Raw genomic sequence first — 16931 nt, 5'->3', positions numbered from 1 at the left:
GCATAAAGTTACATATTAGTACGTCAAAAGCACATATTAATAATTTAAAAGTGCATATTAGTGCCTAAAGTGTACATATTTGTACGTTTTTCAGCAGTACTATTCCAGTGACAGGTTTTGCACATTTTTTATTGAGTGTAACTTTTTCTGTTACATCTTTGTCCCTTATTTACCTCTAAATGGTACATATTAGTACCATAAAATTACTTATTAGTACTTTAGAATCATATATTAATATTTTAAAAGTGCATAGTAGTGCCTAATGTGTACATATCTGCCCAAGTGATAGCTTTTGTACCTTTTTAATTGAATATAACTTTTTCTGTTACATCTTTGTACCTTATTTACCCCGAAATGGCACATATTAGTAGCATTAAGTTACATATTAGTTTTCCAAAGCACATATTAATATTTAAAAAATTAGTAATAGTATTAGTGCCTAAAATTTAAATATCTGCCCCAGTGACAGCTTTTGTACCTTTTTTCTTTGAGTGTAACCTTTTCTAAGTTACATTTTTGTACCTTATTTACCCCTAAGTGGTACATATTAATACCATAAAGTTACCTATTAGTACTTAAAAGCACATATTATTTTAAAAGTACATATTAGTGCCTGTAAAATGTATATATTTGTACCTTTTTTAATGGTACTGCCCCAGTCACAGTTTTTGTACCTTTTTTCTTTGAGTGTAATTTTTTTAAGTTACATCTTTGTACCTTATTTACCCCTAAATGGTACATATTAGTAGCATAAAGTTACATATTAGTACTTCAAAGCACATATTATTTTAAAAGTACATATTAGTGTCTATAATGTGCACATATTTATACCTTTTTCAATGTTACTACTCCAGTGACAGGTTTTGCACATTTTTTTATTGAGTGTAACTTTTTCTGTTACATCTTTGTCCCTTATTTACCTCTAAATGGTACATATTAGTAGCATAAAGTTACATATTAGTACTTAAAAACCACATATTAATATTTTAAAAGTACATAGTAGTGCATAAAGTGTACATATCTGCCCAAGTGATAGCTTTTGTACCTTTTTTATTGAATGTAACTTTGTCTAAGTTACATCTTTGTACCTTATTTACCCCTAAATGGTACATATTAGTAGTATTAAGTTACATATTAGGACTTCAAAAGCACATATTATTATTTTAAAAGTACATATCTGCCCCAATGACAGCTTTCGTACCTTTTTGTGTATATGAGGGATACAACTGACACATATTTTGTAAAATGACTCATATTTCTTTACTCACGACGGTTTTAATAGGACAGAGATGTCTTAAAAGAAGACGAGTGTAGACGGGAGTTGGACTCGAAAGTTTAATGAGAAGCAAAGAGCACTACGGCTTTAAAATTTCACATACATCAGCTCAAACACACCCTGAGTAAAGACAGTGAAACCCTTTAAAGCCAGGCATCTTGTGAATAAGACTGACAGTAATTTAAAAGCAATGCCCCTCTTCACTAGTCTCTGGTGATTCGGTCTCTCTCTACCCGTTAATTAGTTTGTCTCCAACTGCTGATTTAGCCTCGGTGTCCTTGCAGGAAGCAGTGTGGTGGGTCTCTTTTACAGGCTGATTAATCCTGTTCAGGCCCGTGGAGTGGTGTTAGACCCCGTCAGCAGCTTATTAGCATGTGTGCCTACTAGCTGAGCCCCCGCTACTCCTAAGGCTTAATAATATGTGTTTCTTCAACTAACGTCCTTATTAGTGCTACTAAGTGACGATCACACTTATAAATAGTGCTGTGTGCTTTTTAATTAAGGTCTATGAAATCACAGGCTTGATGCGCGAGCGTGTGTGCGCGTGTGATAAATGAGGGGTGTTCGCGATGGTGTTATGACTGCAGCTCCCGTGAGTTTACCTCACACACTTACCCTAACAAGAACACACACACATACACACTTCACACCTTGCTCTTGATGATTTATGATCTGAGGTGCAGCAGCCTCTTTACAGTGCAGTTTTGCTGAGAAGATAACACAGCAGCTCGAGAGATACAGGCGTGTAATGTTAAACATCAATTAGGTTGTTGCCTACTCATACATGTAACGTTTCCCTTCGGAATTTTTATCCTTGAACAGGGCCGTAACCACACTTGACATTGAAGGGGACGTGACAGTGTTTATTCAGACGGTCCTGTCTCACATGCATGCAGTTGTTTAATCACCTTCACGTTGTTGCAAAAAAAAAAAAGGGTATTACCCAAAGATAAACATTTTTTCATCATTTACTAACCCTCATACTGTTCCAAACCTTCTTTGTTTCTTTTGCTAAACACAAAAGAAGATATTTTGAAGAATGTGGATAGCCAAACAGTTGCTAGTAGCCACTAACTTTCATACTTTAGATTTTTTTAAATATAGAAAGAAAAAAGAAAAAGAGGCTACCATCAATTGTTTGGTTACCCGGATTCTTCAAAATATCATCTTCTGTGTTCAACAGAAGAAAAAAACTCATACAGGTTTAAAACAACTTGAGGGTGAGAATTTTTGGGTGAACTAACCCTTTAAACAAAACCACAATGATTTGTTTGTATAATTTTCTTGTTTCTCTGTTGTAGTAAATATGCATTATTAATAATAATTGTCTGTAAGGATGTGTATTGTCACAAATGCTTGCCTGCAATGTTCTTTTTAAGTTTGAATGTGAAAAACAAAACTTCTGTGAAACACAAATGCAAAATTTTTGAAGAATGGTGTTTTGAAATCAGAAGCGAATGGGGACTGACTGGGATTGTTTCAATTTCTGAAATGACTATCCTCCTTATTTTTCCGTATCGGGCACACTGTAAAAAATAAAAAAACATTTGTTGAAATTTGTTGAGTCAGCTTAAAATAATTTGTTACCCTGCTGCCTTAAAATTTTAAGTTGAGTCAACTCAAATATCTAAGTTGTCACTTAGTATAGTTTAACATTTCAAGTTGAATAATTTTTTTTTAGTTGACTGAACTTAAAATTTTAAGGTTACAAATTATTTTAAGTTGACTCAACAGATTGTTTTTTTTACAGTGCACCGCCATTTGTAAATTTTATGAGTGTGTTTTCTATTGTTATTTGCTTCCAGCTATAGAGTGTTTTCACAACACGTCATCAGACGGCCATATTGATGGCACTGAATGTAAACAATACCACTGAACCGAATTAAACTTGTATATTCTGCTGATTATTGCTGCTGAAAATGGTCAATTATTGTCATGTTTTGGGCTGTAATAATCGGTCAGACCAGGAAAAGCATTTGGAGTACTATAGACTGCTAAAAATTCTAACAAATCAAGGAGAAGAGTGCAAAAGACTGTCTGAGGAGCAAAAGGCATTTGTGGTGGGCCCTGAACTGACTGAATCTTGACATTTCCGGTCAGGTAGGTGAAATATTAGGCTAATAATACTGCTCGTACGTATCTTTACCACCTATTAACTTTAGTTTGTCAAAATATTGCACCCTTTCCTTCTTACTAAGTCCTTCTCTATATGATTTAGCAGCTTCCGAACATTTTTCCATGGTTTAGACAGCATAAATTAGCAGAACAACGTATTCAGTAGTACATTACCCATGCAGTCCATGCTGTTGTTCACATCCTTGTATAACCAATATGGTCACGCATCTTGGTAACTGACCAAATTGTGATGCAAGTGCAAACCCTCTATTTTTAGCAGTACAAAACATCTTATTTTGCTGCTTGATATTGCAAACCGGTGTCTTACCATATTATTTAAATGTTTTAACTTAATTCTGAACATATTAGTTTGTAGCACAAACAGTTTTACCGTTCACTTCACATTCTTGTTCTTATTTTCATACAGCAGTTAATGAACCAGAAGTCTCGCACATTCACAGAAAAGGCTTACTTATGCGTTGAAAAACAAGGTGGCTAAAAGTGTCATAAAATGCATTCCAAGTGTTTTGAAACCGTAAGATCTAATGATCTGCTCTGTCTTCACGAAAGAATTGTTCTTTTGAGTCGGTTCTTTTTAATGACCCTGTTTAACGGCTTTACAAAGGCAGAGTAAATTTTACAATTCGGACTGATTTGTTAAACTTAATGAATTTCTGTATAGCTTACTGGAGGGGAAACGTGTAAATTTAGATCTGAGCGTCAAACAAAGCTATGGTATCCCTGGTGAAAAAAACAGCATATGCTGGTAGGGTAGGTATGTTTTGATGCTGGAATGCTGGTTAGTTGGTCATGTTGCTGGTCAAGGACCAGCATGAACCAGCAAAGGACCAGCGTAAACCAGCATCAAAACATACCTAACCAGCATTCCAGCATCAAAACATACCTACCAGCATATGCTGTTTTTTTCACCAGGGATGGCTTTTAGAAGACTACACAAATCGCACGAACTATGTTCGTAGTGATTCTGTGTCCCATTGTGTAAAGAAACATGCAGGCATTATTTAACGTATGCTTTTGTGTTCCACAAAAGAAAAGTCACATGGAACTAAATCAGAGCGAGTATGAGGAAACGTAAAGTCTGAAGAATCCCTTTAGCGCCCTACAGACTAATTAAACCTCTGGGTTAGCTCATCCTAATGCTTTGTACACGATTAGCCTGATTGTTCATTAAGCTAGGTAAGTTCTTGTCAAGCAAACACCGCGGCCATGAATTCATCCCGTTGTAATGTTGTAATGTGAACACTAGGGTGTAATGAAGATCACGTTTTAGCCCTTCCACAGTCTTAATTCTTGCTGTCAGCTTAGTTCTTTTTATTGCACATTATCCGTCTCCCAGAATCCACCTACACGTTCTCTTCCCTCCTTTTCTGCTCCTCTCCTCCAAAGCAGAGCTGGCAAGAGTTGCCAATGCAAAATAAATCCATTTTGATGTTCCTTACAGCTCTCTCTTCTTCTCTCTCTCCCTCTCTCAAGTATGCTCTCGCAATTCAGTTATGTTTAGAGGAGCTCTGGTGATTCATGCAGTTCAAGATATTCACCGTGCCCTATTTCTACCTCTTCCTCCTCCCCCCTCTCGCTCGTCTAATGAAGTTAGTGTGTATGCAGCGGAGAGAAGTAGATTAGAGCTGAGGTGATGAGGCAGAAGGGGAGCCTCAGTCCTCCTGTACTCAGACCCGAGGAGGGGCTGCTGGGGTCGGCCGGGATGAATTCCCTCTGCTCCCGAGGTGGAGATCTAATTGATTTTTGTACCCTGAGCCATCTGGCTTAGAGTAAGTGTGTTTCATTGTGAGTAGAAGGCAACAGATCACCTCTTGAATCTGGTTTTGGGCTCGCATTTGTTATTTAAAAGCACTGACTGCATGCTACTCTTTCTGTGGGGATTCTAATTAAATCATTATGTGCTAGAGCATGCCTTTGACATCATCACCAAAAGTCATCTGTGTTGCCGAGGACAGACGACATCATCAGTATCTTCATTTCACCTGAGAATACGTTCACCGAACACAATAACCTAGGTGTCTCATGCTGTTTTTCATTTTGAAATCTACTCATCAATGACAAATAAAGATGTCCGAGATGGGGGAAAAAAGCAAAAATCTCATTTAAAATGAAAGTGGCAAGTATTCACGCTGTTTTCATAGATTTTGGAAAACATTTTCCACAAAAATAATACTTTTATATATTGGTAACACAATAAGGTTCATTAGTTAACACTAGTTAACTACATTTGTTAAGATGAACTAAGAATGAACAATACTTCTACAGTATTTATAAAACTTAGTTAATGGTAATTTCAGCATTTACTAATGCATTATTAAAATCACAAATTGTGTTTGTTAACATTAATGCACTGTGAACTAACACGAACAATAAATGACTATTTTTATTAACTAACATTAACAATAAATAATACTTAATAATAAAGTAAATAATTTACATATATATATATATATATATATAAATATCATGGATTTGGAGCCACTCAATTTGTCAATTTAGAGCCACTTTCATTTTACCTGGACTAAATTTTCATAAACAATGACTCAAATTATCTGTAAAAAAAAAAAAAAAAAAAAAAAAAAAAAAAAAAATATATATATATATATATATATAGAAAGAAAGAAAGAAATGTGCTCTTTTCATGCATTTCCACTTTTTAATTTTTATAAATATTAAGCAAAAATTTAATATAAAATGAAAGTGGCAACTATTCATGCTGTTTTCATAGATTTTGGAAAACATTTTTCACAAAAGTAATACTTTTATATATTAGTAACACAATAAGGTTCATTAGTTAACACTAGTTAAGTACATTTGTTAACATGACCTAAGAATGAACAATACTTCTACAGTATTTATTAATCTTAGTTAATGATAATTTCAGCATTTACTGATGCATTATTAAAATCACAAGTTTTTTTTTTTAACATTAATGCACTGTGAACTAACATGAACAATAAACGACTGTATTTTTATTAAGTAACATTAACAAAGATTAATAAATAGTGTAATCAATGTGTAGTTCATTGTTCGTTCATGTTAGTTAATACATTAATGTTAACAAATTACAAATTACTGTAAAGTGTTTGCTCTTAATAATAAAGTAAATAATTTACATAATATAAAAAAAATGGATTTGGAGCTACTCAGTTTGTCAATTTAGAGCCACTTTCATTTTACCTGGACCAAATTTTCATAAACAATGACTCAAAATATCTGTAAAAAAGAAAGAAATATAACATTACTTGTGTGGACAAAATGTGCTCTTTTCAAGCATTTAAGCGTTTCCACTTTTTAATTTTTATAAATATTAAGCAAAAATCTAATATAAAATGAAAGTGGCAACTATTCATGCTGGTTGTATAAATTTTTAAAAACCTTTTCCACAAAACTTTTTGAAGTTTGAATAGTTTTGAGTTAAAACAACGACTTATTTTTAAAATTATTATTATGATTAATATTATTATATACAAACAAACAAATTACAAATTAATAATTGCCATATTTTTTTTTTTTTGTTTGTTTGTTTTTTTTTAACTTGGATGGACAAAATGTGTTCTTTTTAATCATTTCCATTATTCATTTTTTATTTAATTTAATTTGCATAAATAATATAAATTAATAATTGTCATAAATAGTAGAATTCATAATTTATTTTGAGTGTGTGTGTGTATACATATATATATATCTATATATATATATATACAAGAAATGTAGAACAAAGAAATTGAAAACGATAAATACACTGATTAAAAAAATAATGTTGTTATTATTATTAATAGTATTGTAATAGTATTATTATTATACTAATCAAATTTGCAAATTGGGGCAAAAAGCTGATATGGAGATCATATTATGCTAACATTATGCTCAGTTTCTTCAGACACAGTGGAGCTCATCTTACAACAGTGATGTATGTCTTTTCTTACAGTCTCCAAAGGAAGATAGTATTACAGATACAGTATATATCAGCAACATCTGTAACAGCTTGTTACTGTAACAGATATTTGTTATTTGTATCTGTCTCAAATAATATGTGTGTGTGTTGTATATTTCTGTTTGTTAGCACATGTGGCGCAGTGTTAATATCCAGCCCTGTGGCACATTCTCACTGATGAATTCCCAGCTGGATCCGAATCAAATAGAAGGATCGGGTTAGGTCGTATAAGGTTGAGTAAGGTTTCGCGGTCATTTGTGCTATTTAAATAAACAGAAATGCAATTTCCACATGCAGCAAATGCCTAAAATGAAAATCAGGTGCACTGCCGCACAGGTGCAAATGATTAGAAGCTCATTAGAGAGTAAATGGAGGGGCACTGCCTTATATAAACATCAGAAACTTGTGGTCAGGTTTGGTCTTAGCAGCTGAGGAGTGTGGCTAAATCACGCTGAGATCAAAAGAGCTCACCGAGGCTCTCAGAAGAAACTCCGCTGATGTTTGAGCAGCATTTTAAAATGACTTTCAAACAGTTCATTGTCACTCCACTGTCCAAAAGGAAAAAAAAATCAGGTGGATATTTATCCAGCTTTGGTGGTCCAACCGAACTGCACTGAAGTCACTGTGTAAACTCATGAATCTCTACATGTGATGTCAAGATGGGAAAAGCCACCCTTCTTATCAAGGTATGGAAGCGTTTGAGCATTGCTAAGTAGTTGCTGAGTGTTTTAGTGTGTTTATGGGGTTGCGAGGGTGCTGTGAATTGCTTCTTATTGGCCAAAAAGCCCAAAAGAATCTTTACAACATTTTGGTTCCTACACATAACCGAGGTTTTATTTATTTAAGTCTTTGTGAACGGCACAGTTTCAGTATCCACAGTGCTTTGATATTTACCAAAGTTTAAAACTTAAGATTGAATTTCTTTTGGGAAATTTAAAGTTTGTGTAACGGCAAATGCTCTCAATTGTTGGGGGCGTGTCCAAAAGCGGTGCTGAAACCACGCCCACTCACGAAAAAAAACTGCTGCCTCTCTCAACTGCCAAATTGTTATGTGTGAACACGTAATAAATGTGAGGAAATGTATTGCTGAAAACACCTTACAAAGACTGTGAACTATGTAGTAGTGAATTGTGGAGTTAGACCGTTAAACAGTTTTAACCTTTTTTGTGTTAAGGATTTTTTTGGGCGGGGCTAAAATCACGTTTAAATGACGCAATGGCATCACTGAGCATGGTCCCTCTCCCAACACTACCATAACTAGAGAGTATTAGCGTCAGTGGTTCGTCAGCTAAACTGCAAATTACTATAATTACCGTTAGTTACCACAGCCTACAGTTTGCTAGCTAGCTAGCTATGACTTCGTTACGTAAAAGTATATTACCTGGTTGCCATAATTTTCAAACAGCTTGGTCATCCATTCAGGTTGTAGCAGTTTTGACAGTTGAGAGAGACTGTTGCTTTCCCGCGAGTGGGCGTGGTTTCAGTGCCGACAGCAGACACGCCTCCAGCTTTTAAGAGAACGTAAGTTAGCCTATGGTGCACATTTCTGGTTTATTAGCCGCTAGAATAACAGCGTGCAGTAATCCCTCAAACTGTTTGCACCATAGAGGGTTTGCACCGACGTCACATTCTGGTCAGTTACCCGGATGCGCGGCCATTGCGGCGATACTCATATGTAAACGGAAGCATCGATTGCACGGTTAGTGCACCACTGAAAACGTTGTTGTACTAATTTTGCTCTCTAAACCACGGAAACTGCGTGGGAGCTGCCAAATCATATAGAGAAGGACTCAGTAAGCAAGAAAGGTCGTTTATTTTGACAAACTTAAGTTAATACAGTGTTCAGCGCTAAGCAGCAACAGGGTTTCTTGGTTACTGCTGTACATAAAGATGGGCTACGCTTTATAATGCGTGATAGAGATGCTAGATGAAAAGAAAACGCCATGTAAACTTTTCTGAAAACTGACAGTTCCCCTCAGAGACACGTTCATATAAACTCCTACCCCCAATTCATTATTATGGGTTTCTTACAATATTTTGTGCATCGTGAACAGTGAGATTGATCTGCCCAGTATTTTCTCCTCTTTATGTCCGTCTACAGCTGTTAACGGCCGTTTGCAGACTAAATATAGTAATACTGTAATATTTCCACCCAAATTACACTTTGGAACATGAATGCAGTGCAGTGAATGTACGACGTGTGTGGGCCACATATTGTCCAGCCTTATAATAGGTGGTAAACATCCGTACGATCTGCCTTTGTCGCAATCTGATGACTCGACAGTTCTTCCATCTATTTCTTATCCTGACATAGTGAATTACTTTAGTTTCACCGTCTTTTCGCCAAGCCATTTCACGAGTTCCGTTCGGTTCAGTGGCACTGTTTACTCTCAATGCCGCCGCAATGGCCGACTTCCGGATTGATGACGTAACGTGAAAACACTCTAAAAAACCAGTTAGTTCATAATTAAGATAATACATTAAATCAAATCGGTAAGACACCTATTTGCAATATCAAGCAGCAAATGAGTTGTTTTGTGCAGCTAAACATAGCTGGACGTAGATGAGGCGGAAGCCAGACCCATAAAATTTACAAAATGGATACTGCATATTTTTTCAAGATTTTGATAATTTATTCACTTGGAGGTTTTTTCTCATTCAGATTTAGCTGGTTGGCTAATAATTTACTCAGACTTTAACTTGTATTTGACTTAAAGATCATAATGAAAAATCTTGTATATGCTCAATCATCTATTCTACCTACAGAGGAAATGCAGAGAAAAGCAAGCTATTTAATTTTGTTCTACATGATATGCAATAACCACCAGAAGAGTTGACGCCAACCGTTAATGCAAACTTCCGCTGTGCTTATTCCACCTATAAAACTGTTTATTAAAATCAAGTGTTCTAAAACGATCCAAGAGAAATACCAATTCGGAAAATCTCAGTGACTTTGTGCATGCAGCATTAATCCGCATGCCTGCATGTGGCGAAATCTAGCGCTTGGCTAAATGGACATGATTTTTAAGTAAAGGGTAATGTTTTGAGCACAGATGTAGGCTATTTGTATTTGATTGTGCTATCCACTAAATTTCCCAGGGGGATGTTCTGTTCTCTGCTTCCACTCTTGGCTTGTTTCTGTGCTGTTGTCCATCAACTTTCAGCTACTGCTGGAATCAGGGCTCTTGTTTCATTCTGTGTGCACATTTCTACCAATATTATGTGTGATTTGTTTAATGCTAAGTTGACATGGCACAAGGGCCATGAGAAAGCTACTCTGATTTTGAGTGTCCAGTTTGATAGGCGTTCAGAAGAGCATGCATAAAGCTTTGCAGATGTGAAGAGCGTCCTTCTAAAATTGCATTAAAAACCGTAACATCTAGGTGCCACAGAACTCAAGAATATTCTGGCTTCTGCTTTAACAAAGTTATTTATGGCAGTTTGACTCACACAAACACAATGAGTCTATTCTGCATACAGCAGAGGCTTGAGCAGGCATTTTCAGACTTCAGACGGATCATAGATTTATGTTTTGTTGCATTAATAATTCATGCTCTGCATCCAAAAACCCGCATGGCAACCTGATCCTAATCAATGGTTTTTGTTGGTGCTGAGGGTTTGTGTTGAAAGTAAATGTCTCTGTATTTCCATCACGATGTGACTAAATTCAAAATATCTCATTGTTTGGTTCTTATAGGTCTTGTAATGAAAGGAGACAATGGATGCAAAATTTACTTTTACATGGTGTTTGCATATAAATGTGTCTTAGCAGTGTGGTCACAACCACTCTACAACAGGGTTCGTACAGATACTGTAAAATGAAATTCCAGGACTTTCAAGCACTACTTTTTTGGTTTTCAAAGACTTTAATCAGAGATCTCACTTATCAAACAATGTCTTATCTTTCAGATTCTAAAAAAGATAAATAAAAATATACTAATAAAAATGGCAAAAATAAAGTGAAGCACATCCAAAGTATCGCTAGTAAAAAATTCCAAAGTATACTACACTTTTATTATAGTATAACCACGATTATTTTCACGATTATTTGTATTTGGGTATACTTTCTTTTTTTCTTTTTGTTTTTACAACTGTACTGCCTTAATGGTTTTATGTTTTCATGAGAAAAAAAAAAAAAGATTTATGAAGTCGCTTCGAAATCCTGATCTAAAACAAATTATTCGCAAACCATCATTTCAGATCAGGACTTGGAGCGCAGATCGCGAATCATTTGACTTAGATCAGCACTTTGCGTATCGCAAATTATTTTATTTAGATTGGGAATTCAAATCGTGTATCATGAATCATTTGAATCATTGATTTGAATCATTCAGTTTGCAAAGTGATTAACAAACCCGTTCCGATCTAAATCAAATAATTTGTGATGCGCGCTCCAAAGTCCTGATGTGAATCAAATGATTCACAATATGCAAAGTTCAGATCTAAATCAAATGACTCATGCTACATGATTTGAAGTCCTAGTCTAAGTCAAAAGATTCACAAAACCACTCCGAAGTCTCAATCTAAATCAAATGATTTGCAATATGCGTTTTGAAGTCCTGATATGAAACAAATGATTTGCGATACACAATCCAATTGGAGTGCTTCAAAACAGTGCATCATTTTGCAATGCAATGATTTAACAGATTTGGAGTTTCTAAAAGCTCCCATTCACCCATCACTACATGTTTTTTAAAATCATTACAAGCAATGTTGAAATTCGAAAATGATTGATTTGCTCTGGTTTCCGCTAGTGAATTGCTTGAAATGAATGATTGAATTCATGAGTCTGAATCAATCGGAGCGGTTCCAGCATAGATGACTCACTCTTAGCTTGCTAGTTTTCTGACATTAACTGAAATAAGCAGAAAAGGTATGTATTTTTTAAACGTATCTGAAAAGATACTGTAGGTGTCTTTCAATAATTCAAGCACTTTTCAAGTATACCCCTTCAGGAATATTGCTGTTTTTAAGGGCCTTAAATTTTAAAAAGTACTTTCAAATTCAAGTACTTCAAGCACATTGTACGAATCCTGCTACAATGATAAAGTCCATTCAATCATTTCCTTCAATCCCCAAAAATCGCAATTATCAAGCCATTTAGATTTTCTGCACTGTAAAAAAAAAAAAAAAAAAAAGTGGTTTTAACTTAAAATAAGTTGTCGCTTAGTACAACTTAACATTTCAAGTTGACTAAACTTATTTGAGTTGACTAAACTTAACATTTTAAGGCAGTGGGGTAACAAATTATTTTAAGTTGACTCAATTTTGTTTTTTTACAGTGTGAGCCCTGCCAACGACTGCTGACGGACCGTCCCGTATTACAATATTTTCGCCCTCAGCCAGTTGTACGTCGTCCACTATTTTCTCCGCGCTCAAGCAGCTGTAGCAACAACGTCTTGTAAGCAATCCTGTTTTTGTATTTGGATGTAAAAGTGAACATCGAGTCAACATTCATTCAGCAGTGGATTAGTTTTGTTTTTGATGAGCGCCATTGATAACACAAACAATGGAAGAGGGGGCGGGGTGAGCAGAGCTCATTATCATTTAAAGAGACATGCAACGAAACAGCTTGCAGTGAACAGAGCGGTTTTTGCCCAGGTATAAAAAGCGTGTTTTATACAACCATTGAGGAATTTTAACCAAAGTATGTTGCAGACATTTCATGAAGAGCTTAACATATTCTAGAAAAGTTGAATTCTTGAAGTATTTTATTGTGAGATGGGGAGTCATTAAAAAAACAAAATAAAACAATCAAACAAAAAGCTATCACTAAAAAGGTTAAAACAGGGACATATAAAAGACTTTGTTGCCTTGATGTAGACAAAGAGAGTTACAAATTGGCACAACCAAAAAATAATAATAAAAAACAACACATTGATGATGTTTTGGCTTCATTAAAAGGGCAGCACAGTTTCATGGTGAAGGACAATCTTTCGATACAACAGCAAGGACTCATGCGTGTATAGCATACAATTAGTTTTCAGTAGCGTCAAAGTATAGTGGGGTAAGAGACAATAGCATGAAAGTGACGTGTAAAAGTTAACAGTTCTGATATACTTTAGGGGTGTTTTTGTTTTTTTCAAACAATGCATTTTGAAAATTTGAAAATAATACTTTTTCTATTTTAAAACACTTTGAAATGCTAGAGTTTCTTCCCCAGCTTTGATTTCATTTATCTTCGAAATTATTCTTCATACTAAAATATATTATTGTATTAATACAAACTACAGTATTGTACACTACATTGTGTAATAAATAACCATAAAGAAAATACAAAAATAAGACACATAAATATAAAAGGTCTCTAAAACTAAAAATGTAAAGTTATACTGGTGAGGGATGGGAGGGGTAATACTGCCTTTACTGAGGAAAAAAAAAAAAACAAAACAAAACAAAACATTACACAATGTTCACCGAAACAAACAAACAAACAAAAAAATACTTCATTACAAACAAGACAAAAAATTAATACTGACAGGTAAAAAGGCTGACCGAAAAAAGAAACGAAAAACACTATAAGTGAATTCTTCATTGATCATATCTGCCTACGTTTGTTACCTGAAGAAAAAGTGTCGTGCAGCTAAAGATAACAAGAGAAACAAGTGCACCAAACAGGGGAAAAATACTTCAAGGCTGAAAAAAGAGCGTCTTTTTTCTCCTTTTTGCTCATTGATCGTCTTTCCTGAATTCTTGATGCAGTGTAGTCCTTACTGGATTGATCAAAAATAAAAGAGGCAGTCTTGTCCTGTAGTCAGGACTAGTGGTTTAGGTGCAGGGGTCCAAAATTTTGCTACCAAAATCAAAGACAGCATGAGCCCCACGCGAGTGTGCTGCTACAGCACTGTTCAATGGCACTTCCAACATGCATGTTTTTGCATAAGGGTGGATGATGGGTGGGGAAGGGACTGATGGCGATCACCTTTCCGGGATTACTAAGGTTTTCTTTGATGTCTTGGCTTTTTGGGATTCGTTAAAGCCCTCCCACCGTTACCGCATCAATCTTTTGACATTTAAGGCTCACTTGAAATGAGACGACGGACAAATGTTGTGCTAGCGTGCACTAGCGTGGCGTAGGGAATGAGTCTGGGGCGCTAATACTGGAAGGTAGACATTAAACAACACAAGGCCCACATAGGTGTTCCATAGGTAAACTGGGAATATGGTAGTGCACAGGATACTTTTTTTTTTTCCTTCAAATGCAAGAAAATACTGAGTTTTGTTCATTGGCAATAAAAACGTATAGAAATCTCTCTCTCCCAACTGTACAGCTTTTGAGGGTAAACCGAGAGTGACAAAAAATTAGTAATACTGATAAAAGAAATTGACCAAAGGCGTTTTAGTAATAAAACATTATTAGCCAAAACGTGTATAGCTTTCAGTCCGTATATGCGTCATTTTTTGTTTGTTTTTTCGTTAAACTTTGCATTTATACAAACCATACTCAAACACTGAAAATTGTCTTTATGTGGAAAAAGTAACTATTTCGTATTTATCAGGCACACCTGGGGGTTTATACACAGTAGTGGGTTTAAATGCAGCGTGAGAGCAATCACGCTCTCTTCCTCACCTCATTCTCATCTTAAAACAGTCACTTCTCAGGAAGAGAGAGAAACATCTGCGGAGAGAAAACGTCTTTTTTGTTCCTTCAAATTAGTTACTTTGTAAAACAACGTCGTAAGGAATAAGGGTCATAAAAACACAGTTGTGGCATCACTTCACATCTCCATTCATTGCGGCTGTGTTTTCTTCACTTTCGATTGTTTCTGTCGTGTCCTTCATTTTTTCTACAGTTCCCATGTCCATGGCCTCCTCTGCCGTTCGCTCGTCCTCTCCGTTTTCGTCTTCACATTCATCCTGCATCACTACAACTTTCAGCGTCTGTCCGTCATTTTCTTCGCTCTCGCCTTCCTCGTCGCCATCTTCTTGTTCCATCCGCTCTTCTTCCCGGTCTTCATCTGCTCCCTGGTCGTCTTCATCTCCCTCCTCTCCAATCTTGACCACCTGAATCTCATCCTCGTCCACTAGGCTCCCCGAGCCCATCTCCTCGTCTTCCTCGCTCTCGTCCTCTCTGGTACTACTCCCCCGCTCGTCCGAGTCCAGGTGGGAAGGGGGCGAGGTCGCTGTGCTGCCCGTCCGAGGCTGCTCCTCGCCAGGATTGTCCTCTTCCTCAACTCCCTGGCCTAGCCCTTGACCTTGAGCCTCTTTCTTACAGTAGGAGTATCGGTGGTTCATGTGTTGCGAGTAGGAGCCAGAGTGGGAGAAGCGCTTGCCGCACTTGTCGCACTGGTACGGCTTTTCTCCGGAGTGCAGGCGCAGGTGCTCTATTAGGTGGTGCTTGTGTTTGAAGGCCTTGCTGCAGATCCCACATTCATGAGGCCTCTTTCCTGCAAGAGATGAAGAGGTTGTACTCTATTAGTATTTATCTTGGAGTGCTTATTTCATTACCAGAATATACAGAGAATTTTTTTTTTGGTGCAATGCAAATTTTTTGTTATGCAAATTCATTGTGTTGACCAACAGAATAATGCTTGGTTCCAAAATGACTTCTGTTTGAGCAGTGCTAATTGCACTAATGTAAACGCACCTTTATAGGTTTAGTTCACTTCCAGAATAAAAAATTCCTAATATTTCACTCACCCATATGTCATCCAAGATGTTCATGTCTTTCTTTTTCAGTTGAAAAGAAACGTTTTTGAGGAAAACATTCCAGGATTTTTCTCCATATAGTGGACTTCAATGGGAACCAATGGGTTGGAGGTCATTTGCAGTTGGTCAATTGCAGTTTCAAAGGGCTCTACACGATCCCAGGCGAGGAATAAGGGTCTTATTTAGTGAAATGATTGGACATTTAAAAAACAAAAAACAAAAACAAAAATCTATATACTTTTTAACCACAGATGCTCACTAGCTCGACTTCACGAATTCTGTAGTCACGTTGGACAGGTCATGCATGACGTAGGCAGAACCGACCCAGTGTTTCCAAAGTGAACGTGCAAAGAAAGCCCTTTATGAAAAAATGGGTAAAAAAAAAAAGTCGTTGGACAATTTTGAAGTTGGAGGAGAAAATTAAATGATTTTTTTCACCCTACCCTACCTTTTTGAAACAAAGTACACAGATGAAGAACTAACCACTTGTGACCTTTCCAACGTGACTACACAATGCGTGAAGTCGTAGACGCGCATCGTAGAGCTAGTACAAGATGAGCATTTGTGGTTAAAAAGTATACTTTTTTTTTTGTTTTGTTTTGTTTTTTAGAAAATGACTGAATGTTTCACTAGATGAGACCCTTAGTCCTCAGCTGGGATCATGTAGAGCCCTTTGAAGCTACCCAGTGATCCCCATTGAAGTCCACTATATGGAGAAAAGTCCTGGAATGTTTAATTTCTTTTCAACTGAAGAAAGAAAGACATGAACATCTTTGATGACATGGGGGTGAGTAAACTATCAGGAAATTTTTATTCTGGAAGTGAACTAATCCTTTAAAATCATTTTAAATCATTGTCACATCCACTGGAAGTTCATAATACATGGGCCTCATTCATGAAACACGAGCAGAGCGAATTTTCGTGTAAATCGTT

The 16931-nt window shown here is 36.2% G+C and overlaps 1 protein-coding gene across 1 annotated transcript in view; it reads right to left on the bottom strand.

The window, feature by feature from the left end:
- Positions 1-13042: 13042 nt before the first annotated feature.
- The window catches only part of zeb1b (zinc finger E-box binding homeobox 1b), an 80312-nt gene continuing 76423 nt past the window's right edge, over positions 13043-16931 (bottom strand). The window contains exon 8 of the mRNA XM_051124233.1: positions 13043-15736. Within this exon, the coding sequence (XP_050980190.1) occupies positions 15063-15736 (674 nt within the window). The 3' untranslated portion in view covers positions 13043-15062. The remainder of the gene's footprint in view (positions 15737-16931) is intronic.

This window comes from Labeo rohita, chromosome 12, assembly GCF_022985175.1.
Source record: "Labeo rohita strain BAU-BD-2019 chromosome 12, IGBB_LRoh.1.0, whole genome shotgun sequence".
In the NCBI taxonomy this organism is placed as follows: domain Eukaryota; kingdom Metazoa; phylum Chordata; class Actinopteri; order Cypriniformes; family Cyprinidae; genus Labeo; species Labeo rohita.
This window is presented reverse-complemented; position numbering and strand designations above follow the sequence as displayed.